Source organism: Dromiciops gliroides, chromosome X (assembly GCF_019393635.1).
Source record: "Dromiciops gliroides isolate mDroGli1 chromosome X, mDroGli1.pri, whole genome shotgun sequence".
In the NCBI taxonomy this organism is placed as follows: Eukaryota; Metazoa; Chordata; class Mammalia; order Microbiotheria; family Microbiotheriidae; genus Dromiciops; species Dromiciops gliroides.
The window spans coordinates 61,051,942-61,074,151 of NC_057867.1; the positions used below are offsets into that span (position 1 = coordinate 61,051,942).

General features: G+C 40.8%; 1 protein-coding gene across 3 annotated transcripts in view; it reads left to right on the plus strand.

Moving 5' to 3' along the window:
- AFF2 (AF4/FMR2 family member 2) overlaps nt 1-22,210 on the plus strand; it is a 538,237-nt gene that overhangs the window by 381,481 nt on the left and 134,546 nt on the right. For 2 of the 3 annotated variants that reach the window (XR_006353941.1, XM_043974303.1), the window contains exons 5-7: nt 4,966-5,052; nt 8,163-8,199; nt 8,418-8,472. Coding sequence is in view for 2 of the 3 variants with exons in the window: in XM_043974303.1 (XP_043830238.1) it covers nt 4,966-5,052; nt 8,163-8,199; nt 8,418-8,472 (179 nt within the window). In the remaining variant the exon portion in view is untranslated. The remainder of the gene's footprint in view (nt 1-4,965; nt 5,053-8,162; nt 8,200-8,417; nt 8,473-22,210) is intronic. The other variant, XM_043974304.1, reaches the window with a different exon arrangement.

Sequence of the window (22,210 nt, forward strand, 5' to 3'; positions counted from 1 at the left end):
AACCTCCCCAAAGTGAGGCTAATTGACAGCCATAGCAGAGAGATTTCAGTGTGGACGAGGTAAAGCGCAAATTGCAGAAATATAGGATGTGTAATTTGCACGAGCAATAATTGCTGGAGGAACCTTCAACATGGCCCTTTCTGCCTTGTGTGTGTGTGTGTGTGTGTGTGTGTTTGACTTTGCAGTTGTCACATGACATTAATGGAGGTTTCCCTGCTTATTACACTTATCGTTCCCAATTATGTAAAGTGCTTTGATGCTGGAGAAGCTTGTTCCTAACCAAATAGTAAAAAACGACTAATAAAGTACTGAAGGCTCCAATTATTATCACAGAGATTGGTTTTTCTTCTTTAATTGTGGTCCATGCTTCTTCAGAGCAGAGCCAGAAGAGGATTTCTACTTCCTCATACTTCCAGAAGATATCCCACCACCACTGTCCAGCTGCTCTGGAGTGTCAAGATGCTCTGAAAACCAATAAAATGAAAATCTGTACCTGGGCAACAGGTGTCCCCAAGTTTAAATACTAAAACTGTTGGCATTGAGCTCTGAATTATGCCAAGCAAAAGGAAGTACCTCTCTGTACTAGTACTAGACTTCGAATTTCACTGCTATCGGGAACTCCAAGAAGAGGACACCCTCTCAAAGTTCAGATATGGACTTTCTCTGCAACTTCCAATTGTAGAGATTTGTCCAGTTCCCCAAAGCTTAAATTTGTCAAGTTCCTATAGCCAGTATGTGTCAGAGGGAGGCCCAGAAACGCAGTGTCTGTCCACTGCCCTATATAGCTTCTTTTTTGTTTGTTTGTTTTTGTGGGGCAACAGGGGTTAAGTGACTTGCCCAGGGTCACACAGCTAGTAAGTGTCAAGTGTCTGAGGCCATATTTGAATTCAGGTCTTCCTGAATCCAAGGCCGGTGCTTTATCCACTACACCACCTAGCTGCCCCCCAATATAGCTTCTTTTCTCATTCCCTTTCCATTCTTTATCCCATTTTCAGAACCAGAAATGTCTTTCTCTGGAAGAATATCTTCAATTTGCATTGCTTCCTGAAGTCTTGGCTTTCCTTTGAGACTCACAGAAGTGCAAGAGTGAACCCTACCAGTTCATGGAGGAAAGAATAATTTTAGTTGCCTTTTCTTTCTTTCCCCCTCCCATAGTGGGTTCTCCGAGATTCACTCACTGGTGATTCACGGAGTTTCGCTGTGTGGCAGCTGGGACCTGTTCTTTCTTTCTTTCTTTCTTTCTTTCTTTCTTTCTACCTGACGGTTTTCAGCAAACTGAGACCAAAAGGTGGCAGGATTGCTGCCCACTAGAGATTGTTCCATTTATTTGCATCATGATGGGATCCCTCTGAGTGCTCTAGCAGTCCATTTGTAAATACATAAAATCAAATGTATGGGATTACAAAAGAAAGCAATTAGGTTGAAATGCAGTTATCAAAATCTTTTTTTAAATTCATAATCTCTAAGTATAGACTAATCTATACCCCCTCCCCAGCCCCTTATGTCTTATACCTCTTCTCCACTCTTGGCCAAATCCAAAGGATTTATCTCCTAATGGTCTGTCTACTTAGACACGGTGGACCTTCACAGATATACCCTAGTTCCAGCATTAGCCCTCGGTGATTATAACAGCAGTACATTCATACATTCAAGTGAGGCTACGACCAAAAAAAGTCAACAGATGCACAGAACCTTGTGGTGGCCGGATACAATAGGTGCTGGAATGGTTATTTGTAAACTTCAAGGCTGAGATTAATTTAATTGTAAGTGGCGGATGTATCATTAGCTTTCTGTACTTGGGCATATTATACAATGTATTGATAGAAAATGAATTCATTTGGGGACAGGAAAGGATTTGTACAAACTCTCCACTAATAGTATCCTTTCCAGTATGTTACACTCCTTCTGATTCTGTCTTAGGCTCATGGGTCTAGGCTTGTCCTTTGAGGATGTTAAATTAAAAAACAACATATAGAGCCTTAAATGAAGCTGAAAATGTATTCCTCATACAATTTGCCTTAAAAAAACATCACAATCCTGTGGTAATGCAACGTTTTCAGTTTTTGCTACTGTATAAATGACAGAATTCCCATAATTCTTTCAACATACTATGGTTCTACTGAATCTAAAAAAAGTGGAAAATATTAGAGAAATATTATTTATTTTAATAGCATCCTCATGGTCCCAAGGAAGAAACATGCCATCTGCATTCATGACTTACTGTTCCATTTCAGGAAACATGTATATATTTAGGCACATATGCCTGCTGTGTGCCAGGCACTGAGAACGCAAAGATGAAAAACGGAACAGTCCCTACCTTCAAGAAGCTTATGTTTTAGTAGGGCATGAAGAACTGATGCAAACAGGGTCACACAGCTAGTAAGTGTCTCAGGCCAGAGTTGAACTCATGAAGATGAGTCTTCCTTGACTCCAGGCCCTTTATGACCTCATTTGGGGTTTTCTTGGCAAAGAAACTAGAGTGGTTTGCCTTTTCCTTTTCCATCTCATTTTACATACGAGGAAACTGAAGCAGACAGGGTTAAGTGACTTACCCAGGGTCACACAGATAATAAGTGTCTTAGGCCAGATTTGAACTGGGATAATTGAGTCTTCCTGACTCCAGACCCAGCATTCTATCCACTGCACCACCTGGCTGCCCCAAGTTGGAACATCATAGGTGAAATTGAGTACATGGTAATCCATCTAAATGATTGTAAATATTGAATTGGTAGAGCTGCAGTGAACTGTTTTGTTTTATTTCTTTTCATTGTAATTCTTCATGTATTAAAGAATTATTTGAAATTTGTAGTTGTATAAGGAAAAGTACATAATAGATATGCAACCTGAAAGTACTTAATTTTGCTCTGCAGAAATTTCAGTTATTCAGAAAGTAAACATTTCACACACAAATCTTACCTTCTCCCCCTCCCCCCAAACAAACAAGCAACTTCTCTTTATCCTTCTCATGGGAATTTTCAGCTTCTGGTGATTATAGAGCAAAGCACCTCCTGAATAAACGTGTGCATATAACCTCATGCTTTCTTTACATTTCTGTTTTCTCTCTTTTGATCACATTGTGTGAGCTCAAATCATGTCTCTGACACTTGCCATGTGTTCATGGGCAATTCATTTCACTCCTTGAGATCTCAGGTTCCTTAGCATGTGCTTACCCCTGATGGGAACATCTTTAATACTCTAGTGTTGAGACTTTTCCTTATTGTTGTATGACAGGAGTAGGTATGACAGGAAATTTGAGGAAAGATAGGAATGCCAGGCTGTTGGAATTCTGTTCTCAATCTTTTTTCTTTCTATTTTCCAATAAACCCTTAAAAACCTAAACTTGTTTTATCAGTGATTTTAGTCAGTTTCCCCCAAAACTGGGGGAACAGATTAGAATCCACATTTAGAATCTTAAATTACACATTAGTATCATTGTTATGCCCCCCAGCAAAGGAAGGACGTTCCTGGTGGGACATGTGGCTTCATATATGCCAAGATGCAGGTCTAGTTTATAGGGATACAGGGTTGTTCACATAAATGGCTGTGTGTTCTTAGACTCGAGAAAGAGTGAAGCACCTTCCTTTCTAAGAGTCCTTCAAAGATCAAGGGAGATATTGTCGTTGTTGTTTGTCCTTCATTCTCCAAGAGGACCATGACATCGGGAGGTGATGTCATGACTTGCACTGAATTGAATTGAAGGGAGGGAGGGTTGTGCAAAGTCATCAGCCTCACTCTCTCCTCCAGAGCCATCTGGGTCCAGTAGCAAGATCTACATCAGGATGACTGGAGATGGCCCTGGATGTTTAAGGCAATTGGGGTTAAGTGGCTTGTCCAGGTTACAAGGCTAGTAAGTGTCTGAGGTGAGATTTGAAATCAGGTCCTCCCAACTTCAGGGCCAGTGCTCAATCCACTGCATTGCCTAGATGCTGCAGGAAGATATCATTAATAACACCAAAGAGGAGGGATATGTGTGTATGTATGTGTTTTCCTTGAGATTAGAATTCACAGATATATACACAGGTGGTAGCTGGGTGGGCAGAAGGAACAACAGTCTGCTCTGTACTATAGTTCATCAACAGGTGTGCCATCTCATCATTTTGGATACTCCCTGAGGTAGGGGTAAATACGCATCCCTTCATATCTGGTATGACTCTTATGCACATCCTCTCATAAATTTTCCATTAGGTGAGGGCAGGGGCAAGAGGAAGGCTCCACCCACTATTCTGGAGGCCATCTTTTCAGTCATAGCACTCTGTGAGTAGCAGTGCAGAACTGGATCTGTCCATCTGTTACTCCTCACTCTCACTCCATGACCTCCTTTGACCAGTCATAAATCTCTTTGAGGATATTCTTTCTTGAACTTCTTATGCTAAGTCATCTTTGCAGATGTGCTGCTGCCTTCCTGTGCATCTCTCCATTGCCCTTTAGGTGACCCCACCATTTTGATTCTTTGTAAAACATGGCATTCCACCATTGCCAGTGTGCTTCTCTATCTAGCATGGACTTTTATTTCAAGGAGAAGATTGGAGCCATAGATAGTGCAATTTCCCAAGTTCAGTTCAGCCTCTTCCATTTACTTCCAAGCAGTTCTTCCTCCTGTGTCAGTTGCCATCTTTTTTTCTGAACAATAATAATTGCTAACATTTATATAGTGTTTTAACGTTTGCAAAGTGCTTTGCAAATATTAAACTAAGGCAGAGAGAGTTTGTGATTTACTCAGCGATATGCAACTGCTAAGTGTCCGAGGCCAAATCTGAGCTCAGGTCATCCTGACTTCTAGGCTCAGCGTTTTATCTCTATCTACTGACTGGAGAACATGACCCAGCAAGTTGTGTGTGTGTGCATGTGTGTGTGTGTGTATGCATGTGCGCTTGTGTGCTCGTGTGTGTGTGTATGTGTGTGTGTTTGGGGGAGAGGTTATGAGTGTGATCTGAACCTTGCGATTGCTTTTTCCCCCCACATTAGGAGATGACTTACACCTGGCCTCCACCTCTTACTGGAATTCAAACTCCAGGAAAAGCAGAACAGACTAAATTTCCCAACTCAGGCAAGGTCAGTGGTTTTGTTATTCTTTTCATTTTTTTTCTTTCTCATTATATTTTTAAATTTTAGAATTTAATTTGTTCTCATAACTCCATGAAAACTAGATTCCCTAGTCCAGTGGCATCTGATTCAAATAGAAATGGATACCACTAATCCATACGTAAGGATCCCTGCTGGCCACAGATTGGCTTTGCTTTTAAATATAATATTCTTTGTTTTATTTATTTTTATTTATTTTGTTATTTTCTCAGTTCCATTTTAATCTGATTAGGGCCACACTCACACACACACATTAGCCTGTGACCACGGATATGACACCTCTTATTTAGTCCATTTGGGATGATAATAAGAATAGTAGCAGCAGTGAAGAATAGAAATGGGGACTGACCCTTATAATTTCATTTCTCTGTGACAAATGAGGAAACTCCCTCTAGCAGAGTGAATTTGAGCTGTCTCTGCAACATTTATAGTCCTAAGAGAGTTTTGCCTAAAGTAATGGGAGGTTAAGTGACTTGCCCGGGGCTACAGAACCAGAATGGGTCAGACACAGGCCTTGTGCCCAGGTCTTCTGACTTCAAGGCTGGTTTTCTCTCTACTCTCCCATGTGGCTTCTCATAAATGGAAATAATCAGCTAGAAGGAATTAGCCTGGATCATTTTACTACCTGTGTCTCCTTTTAGTCATCATGCCCAGAGTCAAAAAGAACCAGTTTTTCATTTCATACTTGCTACCCACTTGCAAAAACTCTGATTCAGATCCGGCATCCTTCCAAACCACCTACACATCTCCTCTCGTCAAGTCATGTAGGTATATCTCCATTGACTGAATAAACATTTCTTGAGTGTTTACTGAGCACAAAGATCTCTGCTACTGACCCTACAGAGCAATAATGCATAGAATTACATGGTAAGTGCATTAGACAATTTTAAAAACCCAAGAACTTTGTGAGGTCCAAGATGGGAAAGGTCTGTGCTGACTAAAGTAGGAATCCATAAAGGCTTCATGGAGGAGGTGACGCTTGAGATGGCTTTTAAAGTCTGGGTAAGAGTTGAGGGGGTGAGGGGTGAGGTGACAGCATCCCAGATGGGAGCAGTGTGAGCACAGAATGCAGCAAGTTCATGTGGAGCCTGTACTAATGCATTTCTTTTTTTTTTTTTTTGTGAGGCAATTGGGGTTAAGTGACTTGCCCAGGGTCACACAGCTAGTAAATGTTAAGTGTCTGAGGCCGGATTTGAACTCAGGTCCTCCTGACTCCAGGGCTGGTGCTCTATCCACTGTGCCACCTAGCTGCCCCAACACTGCATTTCAAAGGACCTTCATTAGAAACCACTAGAGACTTTCTAGACAGATTACTGTATATAAGAAGGATTGTTCTGAGAGCACCACTGACGCCAGATTAGAGATGGGAGAGAGTGGATAGCATTTGACCTCTACTGGGTCTAGCTCACTGGTCTGGGTGTCCAGGGCTTTTACCCGGTGGCATCTATGGGAACAGAGAGACAGAGGCAGGTGCTAGAAATGGTGTGAAAGTAGAATTAATCAGAACTCCTTGGTGGGTTGTTCAGTCATTTTTCAGTCCCGTCCAACTCTTTGTGACTCCATTGGGGTTTTCATGGCAAAGATACTGGAGCAGTTTGCCATTCCCTTCTCCAGCTCATTTTACAGATGAGGAGACCGAGACAAACAGAGTTAAGTGACTTGCCCAGGGTCACATAGCCAATAAGTATCTGAGGCCAGATTTTAATTCATGAAGGTAGGTCTTCCTGACTCCGGGCCCAGCAACCATTTAGCTGCCCTATATTAGGAGAGGGAAGAGTAAAAGATAGCTTTAGGGTGAAAGAATGGTAGCATTCCCCCTCTTCCCATCTCCACTGAGATAGTGAATTTAAAAGGAGGGACAGATTTATTTAGAATCAGGAGCAATAAAACTATTACTTTTGTTACAGTTTAACAGAGAGCATTGGCTGGCCTGAAACTCGAGCAGGCAGAAGTACAGCCTGAACAGGCCATAGGTTTCTCTCTGGGTTTGGGGCGACTGCTGTATACCCACGTCCTCCGTCTCCTGGCCTTGCCTTTTGCTTGCTGATTTTTGCTTAGCTCACTGCTCATTAGCTTCATCACTAAAGGAAATTGAGGAAGAAATGGAAGTCAATCCCATACTGGAAGGTGGTGGCAGTGGCTCTGCTGCTTCCTTGTCATGTGCTCTTTTCAGCTGGGCCATCTGTTTTGTGGATCTTGTGTGCAAATCTCGGTGTCTGAATTTACAAGTATGTGCACTATTGAAATGGAATTGTGTAAAAAGTGCTCAAAGATCAGCCTGAGTTTGTCAGTTCTGCCAGTTCTGTGGGCTGGCAAATCTGAAATCCTTGGTCTACAGCCATGACAAAAGTAAAGACATGGTACTCAAAGGGACCTCATGGATCATGTGGTCCAACTTCCTTATTTTAAAGAGGAAGAAATTGAGGTCCAGGGAGGGAAGAGCCTTGTCTATGTTTAATAAAATGAATGAAATGAAAATGAATGAAAAAAATGGTGGCTTTCATCAGGGTGAAGCTATGACCATGATGACTGATGACTACTATCAATAATAACTAGCATTTCTATACTACTTTAAGGGTTGCAAAGTACTTTGCAAATATTATGTCATTTGATCCTAATAATAATCCTGGGAGGTAAGTGCTATCATTATACCTATTTTACCAACGAGAAAACTGAGGCACAGAGCAAGGACAAATGACTTTCCAGTGTTTGTGTCTGTGGTTGGATTTGAACTCAGGTATTTGTGACTCCAAGACTGGTACCCTATCCACTGTGCTACCAACTGTTCTTTCTGTAAGATTATTCTGATAGCCATCACGCCAACTCTACAGGTTCAGATTGATTTGGACTACAATTCAGTCCTGATTGTTGATTGTCATAGAGGCACGGAGGAGCTTCTAATGAACAAATTATTATCCTTCACAATGGAAGTATAAGCAGAACTCTTCTTAATGGAGTGGGTAATAATGATTTCCTTTTTAACAGCATCAGTCAAACCTTATCTTAAATAGCAATGCCAACACACTTGCTTTTTTGTATTGTTTAATTAATGCTTGTATTTTCTATATTCTTTGTTGTAGGACCTCCAACTTTCGACCTCAGGATACAGTACACAAAGTAGGTCTTCCTTTTTCTTAGTCCTCCCCCCTCCCCAGTCCTGGGATGAGAAATTAAACCTCCTGGGATACCTCATATCAATTCCTTTTTTGTTATATGTTTTCTAATCAGGAATGCTATAGAGCTAAACAGAATTGGGTAGCCTGAAAGCTAGGGGCCTGGCTGGATTTTGGCCATGTGAAATTATGAAATGCTCATTCTTCTGTTCTGTGTTTCAGAGTGGAGTGACACAGACATCAAAGTACCAACCAAACCACCTGCTTCACAGAAGTCGTAAGTTCCCTTACTTTTGAAGCTTGTTATGTTAGAACACTGTTCTTGGAGAAAATTGCAGACATGCAGTTGCAACCTCATCTTGTTCCCCTCCTTGTTGATGAGGAAGTATGTGATTCTGCTCATTGGAACATTGTTCCTGTTTAGGAATCAGAGTGATTGAAATCCTTAGTACTCACAGGCTGGATCATTACCTAGGATGCCACAGCAGCTGGTGGCAGTTCTGTGAAACAGTGTCACTAACTTATCTGTTCTGCTACAAGTTTGTACAGGTCTAATGTAGATGTAGACAGAAACTTGACCCCAGATAACATGCAAGAAAAAAGGAAAACCTAAACAGTGACCAAGCCGCTCCATGGAAAAGAAGATTCCCCCTCCTCCACCCACTTTCCATGCTTCCAGACATGGAGGTCAGCATGGTCAGTGCTAATTAAATGTTTGTCTGGATTACCGAGGGGGAAAGCTTTACAGCTCACACCAGGGCTCAAAAATAAAATATTAGCAGATAGGTAACTTAACGTAGTTGACCAGCACCCTTGCTGTTTGGGACTCTCTTAGCAACTGTATATTAAAGGTAAACAAAAATGGAGAATGATGGAATGAAAGATTAAGTGACACCATACTGGAGTCCAACAACCCTGCCTCTGTAGCTCTTGTCAAGCTACCTGCATTTCTCATTCATATTCTCATTCGTGACCAAGGGGTGTAGAGAAAAAATTTTAAAAGCATTAGCCCTTTAGTATCTATGGAGTGGTATCCATTTTCCTCAAACCCTACCAAAGAGTTGTATTCTTCTGATGTTCTCTTTGCCTAAAAAGAAAAGAGTAAAGTTCCTTTTTCGGTGCAAGCTGGTGGCAAAGGCATGAGCATTTCTAAAGAGAACGAGTTGATGATATATACATATACATGTGTGTGTATGTGTATATACATACACATACACACATGTATACATACATATGTATATGTGTGTATGTGTGTATGTATATATATGCCAGAGGCTATGCTTGATCTAAATTATTATTGGAAATGAATTTCAAAGGGACAAAGATCCTGAGCCCTGGAATACCATTCCCAAGGTCATCCTGCAGGCCAGATGCTAAGCCCAGAAGTCTTGGCCAGTCTTGAATTGGGTTTTCTCAACTAAACTGTGCCTTTGCATTGGAATCTCAAGCCCTGTAGGAAAGTTTCAGTTCTCATTAACTAGGCCAGTTCCTCCTTCATTTATTAGTTTCAGAAGGGTAATAGGAGAGGCAGCCTAGGGTATTGGAAGAGACATTAGATTTGGAATCAGAGAACCTAAATTCAAATCTCAGCTTTGCTACTTTCTTTCTATGTAACCATGAAAAAGGTACTTGTTCTCCCTGGGCATCTGTCCCCTCATCTGTAAAAGGAAGAGGCTGGACTGTTTGACCTCTGACATAAATCCCTTCCAGCTCTAAATCGACACTGTGATTTCAAATATACCCAGAGAAATGGAATGCCGGTCTTGGGGGTTAGAATTTTCTTTTGAATTTGAACTTGGACTTCCTCACAATTTACTTTTGAATTCTGGAATTCTTGTCATCGAAAGGAAATATACCATTATCTTCTTTAAAATGGGCCCCATGTAATGTCTGGTGACCTCCCTCTCATATAAGGAAAAAAAAATGTTCCCAGTTTATCAGGGTTAGATCACGTGGAACTTTGGAAGTCACTGAGTAGAGTACTGGATGGACAGTCTGCCGGCTTTGGTATCAGGAAGGCCTCGATTCAAGTTTTGCAGTGTTGCATGCACATACATGTGTGCATGTGTGTGTGTCTGTGCAGACACATACATAGAAACACATATGTCTGCATATGCCTTCTGTGTGTGCATATATGTGTGTGTACATTCAGTCCTTGGTTATATGTATGTTTTCATATTTATATATGTATATGTGTATACACACTAAACTAGAAGAACTGGAATCCAGGTCTTCTTCCAGATGCCAAAGCCAACACACACACACACACACACACACACACACACACACACACCTGTTGCATTGGATAGTCTTTGACAGTTGCTTAGAGTCACCAAGCAATTAAGTGACTTCCCCATAGTTGCTGAGCTGCACCATTGCTGCAAGGAGATTCCACGCTGGGAGTTTCCTCTTGTCCGGGAAATCAGAGGTTTAGACACTTATCCCCATCTCCTAGAAAGTAAATCATCATCTCATTGCTGTTATGTAGCTTCTCTGGTATCCAAATGGATTGCTTGCTTGCCATTTATTTGCCTTGTAAACATATGATTTGAGGATATTTTCCTCTTTCCCCACCACCCTCTGTACTGAAATAAATGAGCTTCAGCCATATATATATATGTCTCTGAAAAGTTTGGGAATATGTCCTTGTTTCCAAACTTTTAACTGATGCAAAGCTTACATTAAGTACTTTCCCTGGTAAAAACATCAAAAAAGTTATTACACCCTAAAATGATTTTATTCTGAAAGGAAGTGTATTTGGATTCCTCTGTGAAAAATGTTTTGGTGGGCATATCATAAAATACAATATTTCACTAGTTTGTAACCAGCAGTAATAGACTTGTCAATCGTGGTTTATAGTTATAAGCTGAATTTCCAAAGAACAGCGCTCCACAGCTCAGTGGTATATAGTGCAGTTAATGGGACCAAAGCTCTCTATAGGAAGCCAGATATAAAACGAGCAGACACTGAGTACATTTTATGAAGCACTTGCTCTCGGTTGGGTGGCTAAATCTAAAGTCCTGGTGCTATCAATCAGATCTTGGCCAGAAGGAGCTGCCTTCTTTTGGGGGGTAATGGATTTTCCACACGACAGATTGGCCTCCATAAAGTGACTCTGATTTGTAGCTCCCAAATTATCATCAGCTGAACCATTCCTAGCATTTTTCCCCTCATTTTACAAGAGGGTAGTTGTACAGGCAGCTTCCCAGACCCCCTTTGGTAGGGTAGATGGCAAGTCCTCCAAGGTACCAGGGGGCAGTCCTCCAGGGCACATTAAACATCCCTCTTTCCTGCTCTCGGGTGTACCCCAAGCAGCAGTAGCAGCATCAGCAGCAAGATAAGCCCACTTCCAAGAGGAGCTTCTCATGAGACCCTAGACAATCTAGGAAGCATGTACCTTAGAGAGGGGAATCATGTATTACCTTGTTAAATATTATCCCTTAATTCCTGAGACTCTAGAAGTTTTCCTTAATGTAGCTTGCTCCAAATACTTGACAGAAAGCAGATCTGTCATTCTGAATGGGATTGTTTCTGAGGCTTCAGGTTTTCAAAGTCTGTCTCTCTATCCTGTGTCAAAGGAGCTCCTGGAGCTTCTTTATGTTCTTCAGTGAATGCTTAGGTCTTCTGCTACTCAGTGGCCACACTGCTCTATTGGTCTCAAAAGATGAAGTATCCTTCTGTGGCTCCACCCCATATCTCTCTGCTGTGCCCCATGCTGCTTTCTTCAGGGATCATCTTTCAGGGCCCCTCTGTCCATCTCAATTCATTCTACTCTGAACTTTTTTGGTCATGTAAAAAACTGGGAAATCTACTCCGCAATATGTGTATAATTTATTATTACCACATATGTGTACTCTTGCACTGATGATTATGTGTATTATGAAATTTAATCAAAAATATAAAAGGATGAGACAGAGGTGAAGTGATATGTGATCCTACAGTTAGTCAAGAGTCACTGGTTTTTTAACATGCCTGCATTTTCAGAAAATCATTTGGGCAGCTATGTGAAACATGAGATCTGTTAGAGAGGGGAGATCTTTGAGGCTGGGAAACCAACAAGGGGGTGACATAGCCTTAATCCAGGCAAGAGGTGCCAAGGGCCTGGCTATTTGGGAGGACAAGAAAACTGTACAAGAGGTCCATTCTAGAAAAAGAAACAAGATTTGGCAACTAATTGCATATGTGGCTTGGAGGAGAGAGATGTCCACAATGATGCCAAGGTTGGTGGTACCCTTAACAGAAATAGAGATATTTGGAGGAGAGGTAGATTGGTCAGGGGAGATAATGTAAAGAGATCTGTGATGTAGCTCACAACTTACCCACATCTGCTCATCCAAAACTCAAGGGAGGGTGTAGCATAGGGAAAAGGCTCTTACTAGTCACTGCTCTTGAATAGAAAGAGCCTTTTCTCTAACAGGTGCCTGACAGCCAGAAAGGGAACAACTGAGGAGGGGAGAGGGTTATTGTAGGGAGCAGGTCTTTCCCAGTTTCCCAGTGGTACTTATTGGAGCAGCTAGGTGTCGAAGTGGATAGAGCACTGGCCCTGAAGTTTGGAGGACCTGAGTTCAAATCTCAATTCAGACACTTACTAGCTTGTGACCCTGGACAAGTCACTTGACCCCAATTACCTTAAACATCCAAGGTCATCTCATCATCCTGATGTATATCTCATCACTGGACCCAGATGACTCTGGAGGAGAGAGGGAAGCTGATGACCTTGCACAGCCCTCCCTCCCTTAAATCCAATTCACTGTAAGTTGTGACATCACCCCAATGCCATGGTCTTCATAGAAAATTAAGGACAAACAAGAACAACAAAAACAGTGGTACCTGTTCAGCTTTCTGTTGTAGATTCCAACACAGGTCTCAGAAAGGAGGAGATTGAGAACATGCATTTGAGAGTGCAGGAATGGAGTAAGGAAGTGTCAGGACTAAAGAGAAGTATGGCCTACTGGAAACCCACCCCACAATTGGCTATCCTAGGAGAGCAATTTATGACCCATACTCCATCTCAGATTGTTTGATCATAACCCCCTTGGGGTCATGCTACAGCTACTTGGAGGGCTATTGCATACTGGCTAGAGCCTTTCCCTGATCAAAGTTCTTTAGTCAAAGCTACCACTGCCATTTAAGAGAAAAGAAATATAGTGTCTTGAGGCCAAGATTAGGTTTTTCCTTTTTGACACCTGTGTTTGAATGGAAGCCAAAACTTTCTGTTACATATAATTGCTGAAATTAGAACTTCTGTAGTTTCACTTACTCATAATACCCTCTCTAGCTTTAGTGGCCAATGAGTTTGAACTAGAAGAAAAGGTTGGCTAAGGAGTGAGTCAGGGTTCTTTACCAAGAAATTAACTCTAGTCTTCAATAGTAGTGAGATGTGAGTATTTTGGTGCTCTCTTTTGGCCAACAAGAACCTCAGACTTCTCACATAAACTACCATGAGATGATAGTCATACAAATGTTCAACTGTTAGCCTTTGCCATGGAATGAGCCGTGTGTGTTCATGTTGTTGGGTTTGGAGATCTGATCCTGTAGATTGCACTTTAGCATGGCTTAAGTTTCAATTGTTAGCTTGCTATGAGGCACACTAAGTGGGAACAGATAAGGCACAACCAGTTTCACTGTGAAAGATTTTCTGTCAACATCCAGGAATCTGAGGGCATCCAGTCAAGCCTTCACTTAGATTTGTGTTCTGTCATTCCCAGTGAGACCATGCCAGCCTCCAACATGCACGTCTTCTGTTCCATTCAGTTGTTAGCATCTGGCTACTGTCCAGCTGGAAGGGACCCAAGACTATTTTTACAGTATATCCTGTATTCTAACCCCTGCTGGAGAGAATGATTGGGTCATTTCTGTAAAAGCTCAGGAGGATGTAGTCATGTTGATATTTTTTCCTGGTAATAAAACCATTTCCTTTACTTAGCAGAGCAAATTTGGGGTTTAAAAGGACCTAGTAGTGGATTTAAAGGTGTCATTAGAAACACCAACCATACACGGCCCACCAGGTTTTCTCTCTGGTAGGAGCTGGCACAAAGAAGCCACACGTTATCAATGTAGAAAATGGAGCTAAGGGAATGTTACTGACAACAGGATAACAAAACCCTCAGGAATTCTGACCAAACTGGCAAGTATTTTATATATAGCAGCACATTCCTATGGAAATGTCATGCTTGGGGATACTTTTATTGTTTTCTGTCAAGTTAGTTAACCAGAAGGCCAGTTCTTTTCAAAGATCAAGGCAAAATATTAACTAAGGGACTAAAAATGTAGACGTGACACCAGAAAGCACTTTTTAGGCAAGAGAGACAATCAGAGTTACAAAGAATAGTTAGCCTGCTATACCCAATCCCAGCATTTCCCTCTCTCTCCACCCCCCCCAAAACAACTTCACTCATTCCCAAACATTAAATTAAAACAGAATATTTAAAAGTATTTCACTTTAATTTTATATGACCTAGAAATTTGTAGAGTTTGCTACATGGACAACAAAACCAAACCCAATTCGTTGTAGTAATTTTTATGACTGAGAACAATTTTAACAGAGAGTAAAACTTGCAAGAGAATATCTCTAGCTAAATAGTATCATGATTTGATATTTACAAATTTCATGTGATTATATTTTTAATACATTTGTAAAGGTCATCATGTTTAGCTGCATTTTACAGTTGACAGTAGCGAAGGATATAGCATAAATTGCTTCCCCAGGGTTGCAGTCTATTGCTCAGAAGAATTGAATGTGGGAATGAAAGCTTTGCTCCATTCACTTTACCTGGGGTCATCTTAATAGCATGTAAGCAAGGGCCTATTATTTTCAGATTGCACCACAGGACCCCGGCTTAGAGTTGAACCTCAGAGAATCTAATAGATTCATTGTTTTGGGCTCCATCCAATTCAGCTGCTTGTATACAGACAGCAAGATTAGCAGCAAGAATTCTTAAATTCCCAGATCCTCTCTTGGTCCCATGTACACATCTTTTATGTAAAAGAGCTTTAATGCCAGCTAAAATTGTTTGGTATGTAAATAAAATTGAGTTATTTCTAGTCATGTTGATCATCAGTAATACAGAAGAGAAAAAAATCAAACCGTTTTCAAGTAGTTATGCTAACTACAAGGATGTCTTTATGGTTTTCCTTGGATAGATTTAAAATATGATGCATGTACTAGGGAAAAATAAACCAGATTGAGTACCACAAACATCAACCTTCCACCAGAAAGCCATAGGTTTTACAGTTTGAAATGAGTTTTTTATGTATGGAAAAGAGAGCATACACAGTGGGCTCTCTTGTTTGTAGCGTCTTCAAAACATCCCTGAAAGTAGATGTCTGATCTATTCATCAGAAGTTGAATAAGGACTGAAGTGATGCTCACATGTAGTAATATAGCTGATGTTTATATGATTCTTTGAGATTTGCAAAGAGCTTTACAAATGTGGCTTACAAATGAACCTTTGAACAACCTCGAAGAAATAGGTGTTGTTATTATCCATACTTTACAGATGAGGAAACTGAGGCTTTGACAGGTGACATGACTTGCCCAGAGAGCCAGCCAGCCAGTTAAGGAGCTGAAAAACTTCAGTCTGTCTTTGGAGCTCCAAGTCCCATTCTCTCTCTACTGTGTTACACTGCTTCTTTGACTATGCAATACAGTAGCAACCAAATAAGTCTACTTGGAATCTGGAGGAAATGGGAAACATTACTGTTCAGTGTGGTGTCCTTTAAATCCAAACTCCCTGTGTCTCAGGAATGCCAGTGGCTTTTCTTCAAATCATGCCAGTTTGTGCACTAAGAATTCTCCTGGACTAGGACCTGCACGTACATACTCGGCTTCTCCAATTCTGCCAATTCTTTACAAGTATTTCATATCTTTTTTGGAAGTTTTCCATTGTGTCAGAGATAGCCACCTGGGAGCACAGAAAACAAAATTAAAGGTAATTCAGAGTTTGAGATGCATCAGCATGAGGTCTTTATGAAGAGTAATCAGACATCCAGTAGATTTTACACTGAGGCGTAGATATGGGCAATGTTGGTCTGTCAGAAAGCCCTTGAAAAGAATAGTTAGTTAAAAACAAAAAATAAAAAGGCTCACTCGATGTCGGGTTATGATTTCTAGTTTAATTATACCAGTTAAAAATACAGACATTTGTGCTCAGCTAGCTTAAGGAAAGTCAAGATCTCTTTGCTCCTGGGTTTGAGTAACACATAGTTTTTGAATATTCCAGATAGAAATAAAGATTGTTTTCAAACTGCCTTATTTCCAACTGAGAGATTTCAACATTCTTTTGAGCTGGAATAGTCTGTTGTCTCTCCTGCCACCCGTGCCATGCAAGCCCAACCTCCAACCACTGTCTGCTCTCGCCAAATTCCATCAGCATGTTCTAGTACTTGAAAGTAATAGGCAGATGCCAGTTGTAGTTTTTGTTTTGTTATCCTCATTGATTTATAGATGCTGTGTGTGTGTGTATCTTAGGCAAGAATGTCAGTCTAATACATTAGCTTTAATGGAAAATGCTAGCTGTCCTTCCAATAAGATCATCAAGGATGCCCATTGTTACCACTGTTAACTGATATCATTCTAGTAGTGCTGTAGCAATAAGAAATGAAATTATAGATTTTTGCAGATGATACAATGGGTTACATAGAGAAACTTAAAGATTCAGCTAAAATGAATTGAAATGACTGACTTCAGTAAAGTAGCAGGATATAATCCCCCCCCCCAAAAAAAAAAACATATTACAAACACAAAGTAGAGAGCTGGAAAGTAGATGGGGGAAGTATACTAATTCAATTGTCTGGGCTGCTGGGGAGGAAGTGGAAAATATAGGAGAGCGTGGCCTGGGCACCTGAGGAAATGGTGGTTTGTGCTAGAGATAAACCAATCAGAAGAAATGGTCAGAGGACATTATCCACATAAAGAGAATTATAATACATGAAGACAGGTGGCTGGACCAGATGACCTCTTGAGATCTTGTCTTGCCTGATGATCTATGATTCCATAAGTTGGAGGCTTTGATGGATTTAGAGCCAGTTTAGCACCACATTAGCCCCCAAGGGCTCTACTGTCATTATTTTAGAGCTTTTTTAAGGCAATAGTGCGCATGATAGGCAAACATTCCCCAGATGAGAGAACTGTAGAAAATGTAAATGCTGTAGCTCTCACAGTATAAAGGGGTCCCCAGGCAGACATAGTTGATTTTGATAGTATGTATAAGCAACTCTAGATTATCTGTGATATGGAGAGGATGATAAAGAAGAACAATAGTATCCAAAACATAAGGTAACCAGAAATTCACAAAGCTTTGATCTCAAGATGTAGTGCATGTTTTCAGTGTAAACTTTAAGCCCTGATTGTGGTTTTCTTTCCTTTAATTCAGACTGTTTTCATTGGGGGAAGTAACTCCCAGTGTGGAAATTCTCTCCACTTGTCCAGCTCAGCAATTCCTCTGTAGTCTTCTAATTTATAGAGAATTGTCTGTCACACAGCTAATAAGTAAAAAGAGTCAGGACTTCATCCCAAATCTTCCCAACTACAAGACTAACCCACTATCCACTATGACATATTGGACCATGCCAAGGTTTTTCTTGTTCTTTTAAAATTGGTTTGGGTCCCTTGTGCATGCATGAACTAAAGAGGCTGACAGAAGAGGGGACCTAGTCACATGCTGCATGGTGGGGTTAAACCAGTGACGGATGTAGACATTAGCTATGACTTAATCCACATGTGAAAAAAATTCAGAATTAACTAGAACTGACATCAAGGAGTTCTTATTAGATGAGGGCCCAGCCCATCTTTTCTTTTCCAAAATTAGCTCATTTGCATTGCAGGACAATGCCATTCATGTTGAGAAAGAGACATTTTCCTATTTAAGCCCATATAGGATTAGGTCAGACTTTTAAGGAAGTGTTGAAAAGGAAACGGCCACTGGGCTGTGAGATTTTTTGTTCTTGTCTAATATCTGCAAGTAGAATACTCAGTTCCAAGGCTTGTCACCATTTTATAAGAGGATATAATCTGACTCATGGGAGAGAAAATAAGATGGAATGAATCCCAGCATAATACAGTGGAAAGTGCAGTGGACTTGGAATGAGAGGACTTGACTTCAAATTCTAGCTGCCACTTACTAATTTGGTGGATTTGAACAAACTGCTTTACCTCCCGCCTGGGCCTCAGTTCCTTCTCTGTCAAATGAGGAATTTGAATTTAATGGCCACCAAATCTGAAATCTATGATACATGCTACAAGTAAGTATATTACACAAGGAAATGATGTCATTTTCATGGTATTATTGAGAATGAAGAAAGCAGGGTGGAAACAATACTCCAAATGGTGTCCTGGGGAGAGATGAGCCAAATGATTAACTTTCACAGCTTTCAAGGAAGAAGATGACTTGGTGAATGTTTTAGTTCAAAGGGTCATTCTGTCCTAGTTGGGAATTCCCAAGCTGTCCTGGACACTAACTCAATACTCCAAACACAGGCACCGGCACACATGCCACCCAAACTTATCCACACACTATGCACATTCCCCATCCCAAGAGGTCCAGGAGATTGGAAAGCACATTGCTTTTCCTTGGTTTTTGCCCCAACTTAAACGGTTACAGAGAAATGTGAAAGCACACACAAACCCTATCTTTCCCAGCTGCCCCTGTATAAGAGAAAGGAATTCGGGGTTACGGCTGACCTTTTTGCTCAGCTCCTTTTTTGTGCTTTTGATTCAGAGATTGAAGAAGAACGGAAACTGGTGACCTGTCCTGACCTTTAGCACTGGATTAAAATTCCAAGTTGCTCCCATGGTAACAAGGGCTTGAAAATTAGATCCTTATGGCAGTCCTGAGAAATTCAGAAGGCCAGTGGGCTGCTGCACTGGACTCGGAAAAAAGACTACTCATAACGGTTGACAACAGCCTCAGAATTGAAATAATCTCCCTTTGCCTCTACTAAGATGACAGGACGTAGGCAAAACGATGATATTTTATACCAGTGCAACTGCATCTATACAGAGGCCCTTATATTATTTTTTGGCTTGGAAAATCTGTGATTTCAAGCAAAGCATTTAACTGCCTGGAATTCCAGTTGGCTATGGTGCAATTTATAATGTTCCAAAGAGACTGTGATGGTCAGTGCAGCAGAGAGCCAAGTTGCTAAATTTAGCCAAGCTTAGGAAAGGGACTGCTGAAGGCCTAAAGCAGACCAGCCATTGGGGGCCCAGGGGCCAAAATATGACCACTCTGAAATTCGAGGTTGGATGTGATTACAATTACACCTAAGATAAAAGGTACCTTTGCCGATGAGTTACTTGATTCCTGGTGTCCAAACGATACTCTTCTCAGAGAGGGACATATAAATGGCCCAGACAGAAGACACACAGATTGAGATGCACATCGCTGGTGTCACCAATCTCATAAGAGCCACTTCTAGTCAAAAAGAATGATGGATCACCTAAAGGAGGATAGGGCATCTTAGGGTCATAGAATTGGAACTGGAAGGGACCCATGAGAGATCAAGTCCAAACCTCATTTCACAGAAGAAGAACCTAAGGCCCAGAGAAGTTAAGTGATTAACCTAAAGTAACACAGGTACAGAGCCTGAATTAAAATACTCACATCCTCTGCCTCCAGTTCCATTCCTTTTAGTTTTTTTTCTCCTCTCTGATGAAATGAAATGAAAAGTTATCCATCCTCTCACCTTTCTTTTTTCTTTTTTTTTTTTTTTTGGTGAGGCAACTGGGGTTAAGTGACTTGCCCAGGGTCACACAGCTAGTAAGTGTCAAGTATCTGAGACCAGATTTGAACTCAGGTCCTTCTGAATCCAGGGCTAGTGCTCTAACCACTGCACCACCTAGCTTCCCCCTCTCACTTTTCTTAAGAGTAGATGACTGACACTAGATATTTATGGGATCCCTCCCCTCTTCTCACAGTCCCTTACTCCTTCTGCCCTCCCTTGGATAGAGTCCTTTTTCCACTACAGTGTCAGGACCAAAAAGAGAAGCAAAATAATCCTGGGAGCAAGATGACTTCAAAAGAGAAAGCTAGAAGCTTCTTTTCTCTTTACTACTCCCCCAGTTCCTGTTATGCAAGTTGAAATGTGTTAAGTGCATAGGAGAGACCTGGGCAGTGACCTGGGAGGCTCTGAGAATTTCCATTCAGTTGGTCTGTAGAACTTAGGAAACTATCAAGGTAATGGTGCTAATATACTTGGCAGTCATCATCAAACATGACTGAACAAAAAGATCGAAGAAAAGGATTGTGTATGAAACCATAAGTCCATCATGCACAGTTGGTATGGTTAAAAATGTTATATGTGTGGGGCAAGGGAGGCGAGGAAAGAAGAGAATTTGGAATTCAAAGTTTTTAAAACAAATCTTTAAAATCGTTTTACAGGTAATTGGAGAAAACAAAATACTAACAAGTTCTGTTTTTTTAAAAAAAAAAAAAACGCTATACATGCACTCTAATGTGGTAGTACCAATACCACCCTTCTTGTCTCTGCCCTTTGGAACTTCATTCTCTGTTCTGTGGAATTATTCACATGTAGAGCAGAGCATGAGTCCTGGAGAAACTCTCCCAACCTCCCCTCCTATGCCTCCTCTTATTCCCCCCCTCCCAGGAAAACTATTAAATTTCCCCTCGGGTTTTACTCACAGCTCCTAAAAAGTCCTTTGGCCTGAGTCCTCATAGTATTCACTTTTAGCATGGGGGAGTTTTCTGCTGGGCTCCTTGTAGAGTCCTGAAGTAGCCCTTCTTCAGTAGATCTAGTTTGTCCTCAGCTGCAGGTACAGATGCTATTGCTAGGGTGCCAATGAGTCCATCACTTCCTTGGACATATGGGTTCTTATCTCTGCCTCTGTTCTCTATAGGGTATAAACCTACTAGTGGTATTCATGGATCACAGAGTAGCTAGAGTTTGCCAGCTTTGAAGTGTAATTCCAAATTGTTTCCCAGGTTCACCAACACTTCATTGACATGCCAGTTCTCTGATACCGCTAGGCTTACTTCGCAGTTTTTCCACCGTTATTTTCCCTGAGATCCTTGACCTTTTGTTTTTTGTTTTGTTTTGTTTTGTTTTGTTTTGGGGTTTTTTGTTTTTTTAATTAATAAAGTATTTTATTTTTTTCTGTTACATGTAAAGATAGTTCTCAAGTTTTGTTTATACAAGCTTTACAATTTCAGATTTTTCTCCCTCCCCCCTTCCCTAGACAGTAGGTCATCTGATATAGGTTTTATATATATATATATATATATATATATATATATATATATGTATATATGTATATATGTATGTATATATACACACATAATTATAATATTAAACATATTTCTGCATTAGTCATGTTATAAGAGAAAAAATCAGAGCAATGATGAAAAACCTCAAAATAGAAAAAAACAACAGCATCAAAAACAAAAGAAATAGTATGGTTCATTCAGCATCTATACTCCGCAGTTCTTTTTTTTTTTTTTCTTGGATTTGGAGATCCTCTTCCATCACAATTTCCCTGGAACTCTTCTGTGCCATTGCATTGGTGAGAAGAATATAGTCCATCACAGTAGATCAACACTCAATGTTGATGATACTGTGTACAAAGTTCTTCTGGTTCTGCTCATCTCACTGATCATCAGCTCACGCAAGACCCTCCAGGTTTCTCTGAACTCCTCCTGCTCATCATTTCTTACAGCACAATAGTATTCCATTGTATTCATATACCACAACTTGTCCAGCCATTCCCCAATGGATGGGCACCCCCTCAACTTCCAATTCCTTGCCACCACATAAAGAGCAGCTATAAATATTTTTGTACATGTGGGTCCCTTTCCCCTTTCCATGATCACTTTGGGAAAAAGACCCAAAAGTGGTATTGCTGGGCCAAAGGGTATGCACAGCTTTATCGCCCTTTGGGCATAATTCCAAATTGCTCTCCAGAATGGTTGGATCAGTTCACAGCTCCACCAACAATGGATTAGTGTTTCAATTTTCCCACAGCTTCTCCAACATTTATTATTTTCCTTTTTTGTCATTTT